The 14,010-nt window shown below is 37.5% G+C and overlaps 1 protein-coding gene across 1 annotated transcript; it reads left to right on the top strand.

Annotated features, from left to right (window-relative positions):
• Positions 1-12,448: 12,448 nt before the first annotated feature.
• Positions 12,449-13,753, top strand: LOC133039313 (uncharacterized). Its single transcript, XM_061118175.1, has 3 exons — positions 12,449-12,831; positions 13,601-13,615; positions 13,720-13,753. Exons 1-3 carry the CDS (start codon positions 12,449-12,451, stop codon positions 13,751-13,753), a joined length of 432 nt encoding a protein of 143 aa, XP_060974158.1.
• Positions 13,754-14,010: the final 257 nt, after the last annotated feature.

Raw genomic sequence — 14,010 nt, 5'->3', positions numbered from 1 at the left:
TATTGTGATTTAAAGATCCTCTATATAGATGATCTACATCGAGATGGGATTTCTTTACCGTTCTCACCCCTCAATGTATTTTGCCCCTTAAAACACTTAGCTACCTGTAAATGGTGTTTAGTGATCTAATAAATAGTTTGTTAAACAAGAGCTCATCCATTTACTTCTATTTGCTAAGCTCGAAGGGAATCATCACTTGACTTCTATACACTAGTAGAAGCTATAGATTCCATATTTATGTTAAGCACTCCCACTCCATCATACTATCATGTTTCCAAAATATACGTATCACCCTGACCTAAAAGTAGGCTTAACTAATAAATCAAAGAACATGAATAGCACTCCTTAGTTGAGCCTAAGCATATCAGGATTTAGATTCTTTTAATCTTAAGATCAACTACTGATATTGACTTGGAAAGATATATATAACGGTAAGTTTGTAATATCTTAACTTAGTTACAATATCGGTCCAGTCTAATGTATACTCCATACATTCGAAACTAGTATACTTTACTAATGTCCTGGAAAGAACATAACACTTACTCCAAGTGTAAGTACACATCATCGCTGATTATCACATTAGTGTAAATCCAATAACACTGATGAAACAGGGACCAAGTCTTTTGATACATATGATCACAATCACATTCCACTGTGTTGACGATACTGTAATTGTGAATAAACATATGATCTGGATTTAACTGATTTTGTGTGTGTGAATGTAATAAACATATTAAACCATTAGCATGTAAAATTCATGCAAACCTCAATCACTTCAAATTTCTTATATTGATAACTAATCAGATTCTAAAGAGTTTTATTTAGGGCATAAAACCCAACAAATTTTACCTGGTGAATAGACCCAAGGGCCTGTTCACTGGCGCTCACCACACTGGGCACGGTGTTCTTAGGAGACTTTGCAGACTCAATGGTGAGTTGGATTGAAGATTGTTTTTTATTAGCATTGGTTTTTGTTCTTTTCGCAGTCTCCTTGGTTGAACCTGATGCTTCATTTGTTGAAGTTGCTCACTTCTTGGATTTCTTGTTAGTAAGAATAGGGCTATTAAGCATATCCTCCAAATCAAGATCCATGTCTGCGAGAAAAGAAATAAGTCAGCATTTATCCAAAATAAAAAATCAAAAGGTGGGGAGTAAACTCCCACTTAGAGAAATTTACCATAGTTATCAAACGATGTGGAAGAAAGATTATAATAACTACTAAACTCCCTAGAGTCAGTGATCATATATATGTCATAGGGTTTATTGGAGATATGTCCCAATCTAAATCAAGATGGCTCGCCCTATCTGTATTAGTACCGTATTGCTCGACAATTCTGAAGAAGGAACTATTGCAATAAAGTTAGACATGAAACTTAGGATACCAATTATCAAATCTACGTGTTATGCGATCAATAAAAAAATTATCCCAAGTATAAAAGTTATACTGGCTATCTTGAAACTTACCTAGCGAGGTACACTCGGTCCTAAGCACAGTTGGAGACCATCCACAATTATTACCTTGGGGTGCTTCTTCTTCAGCTTCCCGAGGGGCCACTTTATTAAGGTAGTGGATGCGAGCCACATAATCTCTATCTTCCTCATGTGGTGGAATTAGGATTTGTTGCCACTTGGAAAATTTTGGGTTCTTATAATCGCAGGTGGATTGCTTAGTGCGGACAGTCTTCAAATTGGTTTCGTTCAGTAGAAAATCTACTGATCGCCCTTTATGTCGTTCTACCATCTAGGGAGTCGAAATTTTCCTTCTCGTGATCGCTGTCAATACAATAAGCAAAATAAAAGCATTTAATTAATAAATCAAAAACTCAAAACCAAGGTTTTGAGAAAAGATGATAGTTACGTATAAGGCAAAATGCTATTGTATTGATGAGGGAGAGACCTGATGTCCAGAAGAATTCATCCTTGAATTCTATTTTATTAGGCAACCTCATAATGATCCTGCGGTCGTTTGTGTGGGTACCGAGGTGATAAAAACCTTATGATCCTCACTTCCTTGCGGGAAAAACTTTTACAGAATAAAAGTACACAATTTCAAGGGGAGTTGGACACTCCCATCCCATAATGTGGTATATGACCTTTAAATAGGCCACAATTTTGTAAGAACTCAGAATTAACTAAAAAGGGGCAATTTTGAGATAATTACAAAATTCCATAAAGTACTCTCTCAGGGGGAATACTACTCCAGCACTGATGTGCTCGAGGCTTCAAGCGCCTATTCCAGGCGAGCCACTAGTACTAGTCCCACATTCTTCTCGAATTACTCTTTTTGGTGGGAAACAGCTAAACTCCCCTAGGATGACGGGCCTAACGCGACATCCTCTCTCGTATTTGATGCCACAAGCCTTTAATATATTACCCACAAAGGGAGCTATAGATCTAACCTCGAATTCAATCAATTCTACCTCGAAGGTAACTGTTGGATCTTGAGGGGTCATTGATTTACGAGCTTGAGGAGTCACGATTTCAAAATTTAAGTCATCTACTTAAAAGCAACAGTGACTCAAGGTAAAAATAAAGGTCTCGCTAGAGGAATAGAAGATAAAGGTTGGGGTTAAGGCCAAGCTGCGTCTCGAAGATAACGACATTTACCCTTAGTTATTTCTTATAAAAATTGTCTGTAGCGATTGAAAATTTTAGCTTGATTGGTTTTTATTAAATAATCCCTAATCTTGGCATCGTTTATCTCAAGTATGGCTTCACGTATGTGAGTTTTGGATTCAAATGGAAGGGCTAAATTTTTAGGATATGCAGTTTCTAGGAATTCCAGGGTTGAAATTTTAAAGATAAATTGTGTCATATATGCAAACAAGAATAATCCCAATTTTTGGAAGAAATAAATTCAACCTAACCCAGAAATCTATGAACCTAAAAGGCCTAAAAATTTTCCTTAACCCTAAAATTATCCAGGCAAACAAAACGAAAATTACCTAAAATAACCAAACACAGAAGATAAATGAAGCAATACATTACTAAGACAAGACTACAATTGTAGAAAAGAAAAATGTTAGGAACAAGAGAATGAGCCACTTACTGTTTTGAAGAAGATTTCTGAGCATTGGAAAACTTTGCGATTGGGTTTTCTACAACTGAAACGATGAATTTTGAGATTCTTTAAGAATGGAGATGTAATCAAATGAAATACGCAAGAAATAAGTTAAAGACAGTGAGGGCATGCAAGTTTAAAGGGAATTGATCGCAAGTTACAGGAGAAATTTAGAGGTTTAAAATTTGAAAAATGGCAAAATAGACTGATAATTTTGATATTTATACCCTATTGAGCAACGCCGTTAGATCAAAAAAGACTAATTAATAAATAGAAACACTACAGATTGGATGAGACAGAACATTTAATGCTAATAATGTGCCTCGAAGTTCTGAACCGCCAAAACCCAAAGCATGCAATTTTTCAAAATTGGGCTAAGATAAAAATACACTTATAATCATTTAAAAAGTACTTTTTGAGGAGCAATTGTTATACCCAAAATTTGGCTACACTTCAGAGGTTGACATGTGTTCGATATCATTAAATGCATATTAAATAACACGTTTACTAATTAAAGGTTAAATAGAGAATATTCAAAACTCATTGATTTTATAGTCAATAGTGAGACAAGAATATTAACTATTGATCTGAGATTAACAAGACATATGCATGCCTCGGAATATAAGGATAAAAAGGATCATTCATCCATCCGAGTGGAGTGAGTATATCAACATAAGATGCCTCGCATTTCATACAGCAAGAAGATAACCTCGCATTACAAATATCACAAAGAGAATGCAACGAGATGGGAACCTTCCCAACACTTAGAAAATTTTCTTATCAAGATGGACAAGGAAGATAACTCAAATCAGAGAAGATATAACCTTCCACGTCAGCAATAACCATCTAAAAGGATAAAATCAAAGAACGGCTAGGTAGTTACTTAGTATTATCTCACATGTGATTTAAATGAAACGTGGGGACTGTCCATGTTTCATGAACAACCATATTTGAATTAATCCCAAAAAAGATAACTGTAAACCTATACTGTAAAGATCGCATATGATTATACTTTGAATTATTAAATAATTAGGGTTTATGTATGAGATTAAATTAATAATTATGAAATGCATATTTTAGAAATATATTTATTATCATATATGTTATTATGCTATTTTATGTAAATTACTCAATTTCTGTGATTGTGTTCGAAAGCTGTGGAAAGTGACGTTGGGCCTTTAGAGAGTCGTGTTTATATGTTTAAATTATTATCGGGGTATCATTGTTTGATAATAGAGGCGTTACAATTTTTGGGGTTTTGGTTTGACCGTTTTGCCCATGATGCATATGGTTATTTTGTTTTATTACTTTAGGGGTATATAGGTCTTTTGTTAGGAGAATTTGTCCTTTTGTGGGAATGTTATTAGCTGAAAATAACATTAATATTAAATAAAGGAGGGTTTTATTCTTTTGAAGAATATCATAGAAATTTATCATTTCATCTATTCTCCTTCTCTCTCATTTTCGAAACATCAAGAACCTAGCCTAGGGTTGGATTTGCTTGCTGATTTTTGGGATTTCTAGCAGTATTGGTGAAGCTTTGATCCAAGGTAGTGTTCCCTAGCTCTTCCCTTTTGATTTTAGTTGAAACTTAAGTTAGATAAATTCTTGAATTTTGCAATTGGGGGGCTGTGTTGGAGTTTATTGTTTGAATTGAAGTTCTGAAGTTTAACTAAGGTTACTTGAGTTGTTTTATGTTGTTTTTGTTAATTGTAGTAAGGTTTTTTCAATGTTTGAGTTTGAGAACTCAAACCTTGACCTCTAATGGTGTTTTTGAATTTGGTGTGAATTATTGAGTTCTGTTGCTTGGTTTTGATTCATTATGGTGTGAGCAGGTGTTTTGGAAAGTTTTGCAAAGTTTGGGCTTGATTTGAATTAAAGGGATCGAATTTTTGTTCCCAGCTCAGAATCGGTCGACCGGTTCTGAGAAGCCTCTTGCAATCGGTCGACCGGTTGGTACCCAGGAACTGGGGTTCCGGTTGGGAACCGGTCTGCCGGTTGGGGCTTTTTCCCGAGCCCTAGTTTTTCCCGTTTTTACGTAATTTAGGGTATAGGCATCCTATTTATCGATAGGGTTAAGTTTAGTTTCTATTTTAAATCCCCGAAAAGTGTTTAGCATGTTTTGGAAAGCGTCGAGCTACGTTTCCACTCAGGCTGACCGACACACTTGAGCACGAAACGAGGTAAGATAGCATAAGAATATATATATATGAATATATGCTTGTTCTAGACATTTGCACTACTAGCACTAGTATGAATGTGATTTATAGAGTGTTAGTGTAGTGTTGTTTATAAATGTGGTTACGGTGTTACCAACACGAGTACCAGGGGTACGTCGTGCAAGTGGTACAACACTTAGTAGCTTCCGGGAGTGCAGTTATGGCCCTACCAAGATGAGTACAAGGTTGGTACTTTAGTGCATTTGGTACAGTAGTCGTACTTCCCTTAAGAACGTTCTTATCCATTTGGTGAGCTTAATTATTAAGCTCAGGGCGGCTTAATCATAAAGCTGGCATTGCATTATTTATATATATATCTTGCATATCTTACTGAGTCTGTTGACTCATCAGTTTGCTACCTTGTGTAGGTAAAGGGAAAGCCAAGCTGGAGGAATAGTGAGATGGAGCTCGGCAGTGATTGTACATATCGCGGCAGTGCAACCTGGAGGGTTTCGGTCTTTTACTATTTTGAGTTTGTATTTTGAAGTTGCATGTTCACAAGTTTTTTAAAAAAAACATATTATATGTACATCTTAGTAAAATACTTATAAATTGTATTTTAATACTCGGGATCCCGATCCATATAGTTATAAAGATATAATATATTAAAGTTATCTTTCGAGTTTAGTAAATATTTAAATACAGGCGTTACAGTTTGGTATCAGAGCCACTGGGTTGTCCACTGAAGACCGTCAAGATATGTACAATCTGTTGGAATTATTTTACCAGGATCTTAGATCTACTCACAAGTATGTTTATTAACACCCTAAATATGAACTTTCTAAAACGATGAAATAAACACATATAAAGTTAAGGAAACCTTACATTGGGTGCAGCGGAATTAAATGACTCCTTCCGTTCAGATCTCTAACCCTTGTATCCTTTTTGTAGCAGAGTATTATCAAGATCTGAACCTGGATCTCTTTCTCTGAATCTTTGATGCTGAAACTCCTTTGCTGATGATCTTTCTTCACGATCTTCCTCACTATGATTGAGGTATTGCTTGCTGTGTGTGGGCACTACTCTAACCCTTGTATCCTTTTTGTAGCAGAGTATTATCAAGATCTGAACCTGGATCTTTTTCTCTGAATCTTTGATGCTGAAACTCCTTTGCTGATGATCTTTCTTCACGATCTTCCTCACTATGATTGAGGTATTGCTTGTTGTGTGTGGGCACTATTCTAATCACTAAGGTGTTTCAAAATTATCAAGGAAGTAGAGAGAGAGAGGGTGGCGGCCAAGGTAGAGAGAGAAAGGCTCAGGTTTTCTGATTCAGAAGTGTAATTTTCCTGAAGCCTTCACTACCTATTTATAGCATTCCACTAGGGTTAGGTTTGAATTATTTGGCATTAAAATAATGAAAATATCAGTTTAAAATGCATACAAAAGTGACCGGCCATGGCTTATTGGATTCGGGCCTTGCTTTTTGCAATTTTGCAATTTTAACACTTTTGTATCTGATTTTCTCAAAAACGCCAATTTTCTAATTCAACCATTTAAATGCCAATTCTAATTATTTAATAACTATAAAAAATTATTAAATAATATTGTCATTTATCATATTTATTAATCGAACCATACAAAGTATCATAATTAACAAATATGCCCCTAATAACTCTTTCTTTACAATTTCGCCCTTACTTAGTGAAAATTTCACAAATAGACATAGTCTAATTTGAGAATTATAATTGATTAATCAAAACCAATTACATGAGTCTTACAAAAAATATTATCTCAACTAGTGCGGGGACCATGGGTCTATATAACCGAGCTTCCAATAAGTAGATCAAGAATTTAGCACTAAAATTCACTAACTTATTAATTCTTCATTGAATCCACGCATAGAACTTAGAATTGCACTCTCAGTATATAGAATGCTCTATATGTTCCACCATATAGACGCATCATTAGTTATCCATTGTTATAATCCTAATGTGATCAATGATCCTCTATATGAATGATCTACACTGTAAAGGGATTAGACTACCGTAACACCCTACTATGTATTTTATCCTTAAAACACTTGACCCCGTATAAATGATATTTCAGCTTATGTGAAATGAGTACTCCACCATTTATGTTCGTTTGGTCAAGCTCGAAAGAGATCATCCTTCGCTTACTATTCGTCAGATAGAAGCTACAGATTCCATGTTTATGTTAGCGCTCCCACTCAATTGCACTACCGTGTTCCCAAAATGTACGTATCACCCTGACATAAAAGTAGGCTTAACTAACAAATCAAAGAACACGAATAGCCTTTCAAGATTGAGCCTAATCATAACAGGATTAAGAACATTTGATCTAGGATCAACTTGGCAATATTGACTTGAATAGATTTTACATAAGTTTAATTAAATCTAAGTCAAAGTTCAATATCGGTCCCTTCCGATGCATACTCCATGCATCCAACCTGAGCTTTAATTTAACCAATGTTCTAGAAAGAACATAGCATTTCTCCAAATGCTAGTAAACTCTTGTTGTAGATTATCATATCCGTAAAACCCTGTGTCTGATAAATCTAGGAAACTTTATTCACATAGTCATGTTTACTTTCCAATGTGATGACAACACAATAAACAGGATCAAGTATGTGAAAAGGGTTTAAGATGAATTTATAAATCAGATAGACAAGCAATTGATAAAGTGAACCAAAACATACACAAATGAATGAAAAATACTTCTGTTTCATTATTGATGTTGAATAAAATAGATTACATTGAAATGGAGTTTTATTTAGGGCATAAAACCCAACACAATCAAGGCGAGTGTCGAGCTCAACTCAAGGTTTTGTAAACTTTATTTCTTTTTGCAAACTGTTTAAGATATGTTGCATATATGATTAAATAGATGTTATAAAACCCTAATTCCGGTCTTGAAAATGTTTTGACCACTGTCTGACCTACGTGCCTTGTGGGTTCGCAGGCTAAGTCCTAATTAATGGACGACCAGCGAAACGTTAGAAGGTAGGGTGAATTGGTTGAGACCGGAGGTGGTCGGGGTGGTAGAAATCCCCAAAACCCCTGTGGACGCGGTAGAGGCCGCGGTCGCGTCCCGAGAGGTGGACAGGAGAATCGACCTCAGGCCTCGGTTGATTGGAAACAAAGGTTTGCTGAGATGCAAACTAGAATTGAGCAACAAGAAGAGGAGATCCGATGACTCAGGCAACGGGATGCTCCTGTTGAGCTTCCCCCACAACCGCCTGCTACGGTTCCTGCAGCTCCTGCGGTGCCAGCTGAGCAACATGTTGCTGGTAACCGTATGGAGCCTTTATATGAGAGATTTAGAAAGCAAGCACCTCCAGTATTTCTGGAGGTCCTGATGTTCTTAAGGCTGAGCAGTGGTTGACTGTTATTGAAAGAATACTGAATTTTATGGGTGTGATTGGGAATGATAGGGTGGCATGTGCCAAATTTCAATTTCAAGAGGATGCCTTGATTTGGTGGGAGATGGTATCCCTCACCATGGATGTTGCCCGAATGACCTGGGAGGAATTCCAGGATTATTCAATGCCAAATATTATAATGAGGCGGTCCGCAGTGCAAAGCGGAAGGAATTCATTGAGTTGGTACAAGGCGAGGGTATGTCAGTGACTGAATACACAATCAAGTTTGATCGCTTGGCTAAGCTAGCTTCTAGAATTGTACCAACAGATTTTAGTAAGAAGGAGAAGTACTTGGCTGGACTGAATGCCAAGATCCGGCATGATTTGGTTATTAGAACGAATGATACCACAACTTATGCAGAAATGGTTGACAAGGCTCTTCGAGCTGAAGGAGCAGTTAAGTTTTTGCAAGAAACCCGAGAGCCTCCTGGTGTCGGTGGGACCACTACTCTCCCTATTTCTGGCCTTGGAAAAGAGAGTGGTGATTCTACTTTTGAGCAAAAGAAAAGAACTTTCCCATCTTCAGGAAGTTCATGGCAAGGAAAAAGGTTTAGAGGAAACCTGAATAGAGGGGGACGTCAGACTTACTCCTATCCTGAGTGCCCGCGTTGCAAGAAGCATCATCCCAGGACTTGTAACGGAAGAGCCTGTTTTCAATGTGGTTCGGTGGGACATCTTAAGAAAGATTGTCCACAGCTGAAGAAAGAAGAATCAAAGCCTGAAGCTAAACCTGCGCCTTCACCTGCTCGTGTATTTGCTATAACTCAGGCTGATGCAGCTGCCAGCCCCTCAGTAGTTACAGGTCAGCTTCTAATCAACGATTTTGTTTGTACTGTTTTCTTTGATTCGGGTGCCACTCAATCTTATGTGTCATCAAGAGTTTTTGATCAGCTTGATAGACCTAGTGATATTTTTGAAACGGGATTTGGAACCTTATTGCCTAATGGGGAACTAATTATTTCAAGAAAGTAGGTTAGATCAGTGTTAATTAGAATTGAAGATAGAGAATTGAGTGCTGATCTTGTGGAGTTACCATTGGCCGAGTTCGATATTATACTCGGTATGGACTTTTTGTCCAAATACTCTGCTAGTATTGATTGTAAACGGAAAATGGTAACTTTTAAACCGGAGAATGAGGAACCTTTTGTCTTTGTTGGTTCGGTCTAGGGTTCTCGTGTTCCAAGAATCTCAGCATTGAAAGCTAGGGATTTGTTACGCAGTGGATGTGTTGGATTTCTGGCAGTTGTAGTGAATTCCAGTAAATCGGTGTTACTTGAACCCGAAGAGGTTAGAGTAGTTAAAGAATTCCTGGATGTATTTCTAGAGGAATTACCTGGGTTACCACCTCAGTGGGAGATAGATTTTGTTATTGATTTAATTCCTGGAGCAGAACATGTTTCAAAAGTACCCTATCGAATGGCACCTGCTGAATTAAAAGAACTAAAGATTCAACTCCAAGGGATGTTGGATCTAGGATTCACTCGGCCTAGTGTGTCAACTTGGGGAGCCCCAGTTTTATTTGTGAAGAAGAAAGATGGAACTCTTCGGATGTGTATCGATTATCGGGAGCTGAATAAGTTAACCATTAAGAATAAATATCCTCTGCCTAGAATTGACGATTTGTTTGATCAACTTCAGGGCAAAACAGTATTTTCTAAGATTGACTTGAGGTCTGGATATCATCAGTTGAGAATTCGAGAAGAGGATATTCCGAAGACAGCCTTTTGAACCAGGTATGGTCATTACGTGTTCCTGGTTATGTCTTTCGGGTTGACAAATGCACCGGCAGCCTTTATGGATCTCATGAATAGGGTATTCAAGGATTTCCTCGATAATTTTGTAATTGTATTTATCGACGATATTCTTGTGTACTCTCAGTCAGAAGCAGAACATGAGCAACATCTTCGAATGGTTTTGCAGCGACTTAGAGATCATAAACTCTATGCAAAGTTCAAAAAGTGTGAGTTCTGGCTGTCACAAGTGTCCTTTCTAGGGCATATTATTGGGAAAGACGGGATTATGGTTGATCCAGGGAAGATTGAGGCGGTGAAGAATTGGCCTAGAGCTAAAACAGTCACTGAAATTCGAAGTTTTCTCGGTTTAGCGAGTTATTATCAGCGTTTTGTGGAAGGTTTTTCCAAAATTGCAATGTCGTTATCCGAGTTAACTAGGAAGAAGCAGCGATTTATTTGGTCAGATAAGTGTGAGAAAAGTTTCCAAGAGCTGAAGCAACGATTGATTACAGCTCCTGTTCTAGCCCTGCCATCTGATCAAGAAAAGTTTGTGGTGTATTGTGATGCATCAAGGCAGGGTTTAGGCTGTGTGTTAATGCAAGCAGATAAAGTCATAGCCTTCGCTTCTCGACAATTGGAAGATTATGAGCAGCGTTACCCAACTCACGACCTAGAACTTGCAGCAGTGGTGTTCGCCTTTAAAATTTGGCGACATTACTTATATGGTGAAAGGTGTGAGATCTATACTGACCACAAGAGTCTCAAGTACTTCTTCACTCAGAAGGATCTGAACATGAGACAAAGAAGGTGGTTGGAGTTGGTGAAAGACTATGACTGTGAAATCCTGTATCACCCTGGAAAGGCAAATGTTGTGGCTGATGCCTTAAGCCGAAAAGGACCTGATCAGATATTCAGCATGGTCATGATTTCTCCTCAGTTAGCCTCAGAGATGACTAGGGCAAACAATGAGTTGGTGACTGAGAAATTATTTAATCTGACACTTCAGTCGGATTTGTTGGAAAGAATTAGAGTGGCCCAATTAGAAGATCCTAAATTGGTTAAGATTCGAGTAGATGTCTTAGCGGGCAAAGCTAAGGACTTTTCAGTTTCTGACAGTGGAATGCTGTTGTTTAAAGCACGAGTGTGTGTCCCTGATATCAATGAGCTTAAGAAAGAAATTCTGGAAGAAGCTCATACTACCCCTTACTCATTGCATCCAGGAATCACCAAAATGTATCAAGACTTAAAACCCTATTTTTGGTGGTATGGGATGAAGACAGATGTGGTAGACTATGTCACTAAGTGCTTAACCTGTCAACAAATCAAAGCCGAGCATCAACGACCGGCAGGGTTACTTCAGCCATTAACACTTCCAGAATGGAACTGGGAAGACATTGCGATGGACTTTGTGGTTGGCTTGCCTAGGACCACAGGAATGTACGACTCAATTTGGGTTGTGGTGGATCGCTTTACAAAGTCGGCACATTTCTTACCTGTTAAGGTAACCTATGTAGTAGATCAGTATGCTGATTTGTATGTGAAAGAAATTGTTCGTCTTCATGGGGTGCCGAAGTCTATCGTTTCAGATAGAGACCCTAAATTTACATCGAAGTTTCAGGTGAGTTTGCAGAAGGCTAGGGGAACTAATTTGAAATTTAGCACAGCCTTTCATCCTCAAACAGATGGGCAATCTGAGCGAACTATTCAAATACTTGAAGACTTGTTACGAGCTTGTGTCATGGATTTTGGAGGGTCATGGAGTAAGTATTTGCCTCTGATTGAATTCTCCTATAATAATAGCTATCAAAGTACCATAGGAATGGCTCCTTATGAGCTGCTCTATGGCAGAAAATGTCGTTCACCAATTCATTGGGACGAAACTGGAGAACGAAAATACTTAGGCCCTGAGTTGGTCTAGAAAACAAATGAAGCGATAGACAAGATTAAAGCTCGAATGCTTGCTTCTCAAAGTAGGCAGAAAAGTTATGCAGATCCCAAGCGATGGGATGTTACATTCCAACCTGGTGATCATGTCTTTCTATGAGTATCCCCAATGAAAGGGATCAGACGCTTTGGAAAGAAAGGCAAGTTAAGCCCTAGGTTTATTGGACCTTTTGAAATTCTGGAGAAAGTTGGACAAGTTGCTTACCGGTTAGCTTTACCTCCTTCATTGTTAGCAGTGCATAATGTATTTCATGTTTCTATGCTGAGAAAGTATGTGTCTGACCCAATGCACGTTTTGAGTTATGAAACATTGGAATTGCAACCTGACCTATCATATGATGAACAACCAGTGCAAATTCTAGATAGGAAGGAAAAGGTCCTTCGAACCAAAACCATATTGTTGGTTAAAGTACTCTGGAGAAATAGTAAAGTGGAAGAAGCCACTTGGGAGTTGGAGACTGATATAAAAACTCAGCATCCAGAGTTGTTCAGGTAGATTTCGGGGGCGAAATCCTTTTAATGGGGGGATAATTGTAAAGATCGCATATGATTATACTTTGAATTATTAAATAATTAGGGTTTATGTATGAGATTAAATTAATAATTATGAAATGCATATTTTGGAAATATATTTATTATCATATATGTTATTATGCTATTTTATGTAAATTACTCAATTTTCTGTGATTGTGTTCGGAAGCTGTGGAAAGCGACGTTGGGCCTTTAGAGAGTCACGTTGATATGTTTAAATTATTATCGGGGTATCATTGTTTGATAATAGAGGCGTTACAATTTTTGGGGTTTTGGTTTGACCGTTTTGCTCATGATGCATATGGTTATTTTGTTTTATTACTTTAGGGGTATATAGGTCTTTTGTTAGGAGAATTTGTCCTTTTGTGGGAATGTTATTAGCTGAAAATAACATTAATATTAAATAAAGGAGGGTTTTATTCTTTTGAAGAATATCATAGAAATTTATCATTTCATCTATTCTCCTTCTCTCTCATTTTCGAACCATCAAGAACCTAGCCTAGGGTTGGATTTGCTTGCTGATTTTTGGGATTTCTAGCAGTATTGGTGAAGCTTTGATCCAAGGTAGTGTTCCCTAGCTCTTCCCTTTTGATTTTAGTTGAAACTTAAGTTAGATAAATTCTTGAATTTTGCAATTGGGGGGCTGTGTTGAAGTTTATTGTTTGAATTGAAGTTCTGAAGTTTAACTAAGGTTACTTGAATTGTTTTATGTTGTTTTTGTTAATTGTAGTAAGGTTTTGTCAAGGTTTGAGTTTGAGAACTCAAACCTTGACCTCTAATGGTGTTTTTGAATTTGGTGTGAATTATTGAGTTCTGTTGCTTGGTTTTGATTCATTATGATGTGAGCAGGTGTTTTGGAAAGTTTTGCAAAGTTTGGGCTTGATTTGAATTAAAGGGATCAAATTTTTGTTCCCAGCTCAGAACCGGTCGACCGGTTCTGAGAAGCCTCTTGCAACTGGTCGACCGGTTGGTACCCAGGAACTAGGGTTCCGGTTGGGAACCGGTCTGCCGGTTGGGGCTTTTTTCTGAGCCCTAGTTTTTCTTGTTTTTACGTAATTTAGGGTATAGGCATCCTATTTATCGATAGGGTTAAGTTTAGTTTCTATTTTAAATCCCCAAAAAGTGTTTAGCATGTTTCTC

Source organism: Cannabis sativa, chromosome 6 (genome assembly GCF_029168945.1).
Source record: "Cannabis sativa cultivar Pink pepper isolate KNU-18-1 chromosome 6, ASM2916894v1, whole genome shotgun sequence".
NCBI classification, from domain to species: domain Eukaryota; kingdom Viridiplantae; phylum Streptophyta; class Magnoliopsida; order Rosales; family Cannabaceae; genus Cannabis; species Cannabis sativa.
The sequence above is the reverse complement of the archived record's forward strand: the minus strand, read 5'-3'. Positions and strand labels throughout refer to the sequence as shown.

Coding starts and splice junctions, on each gene's coding strand:
- LOC133039313 (XM_061118175.1), top strand. CDS start 12,449: ATGAAAGGGATCAGACGCTTTGGAAAGAAAGGCAAGTTAAGCCCTAGG.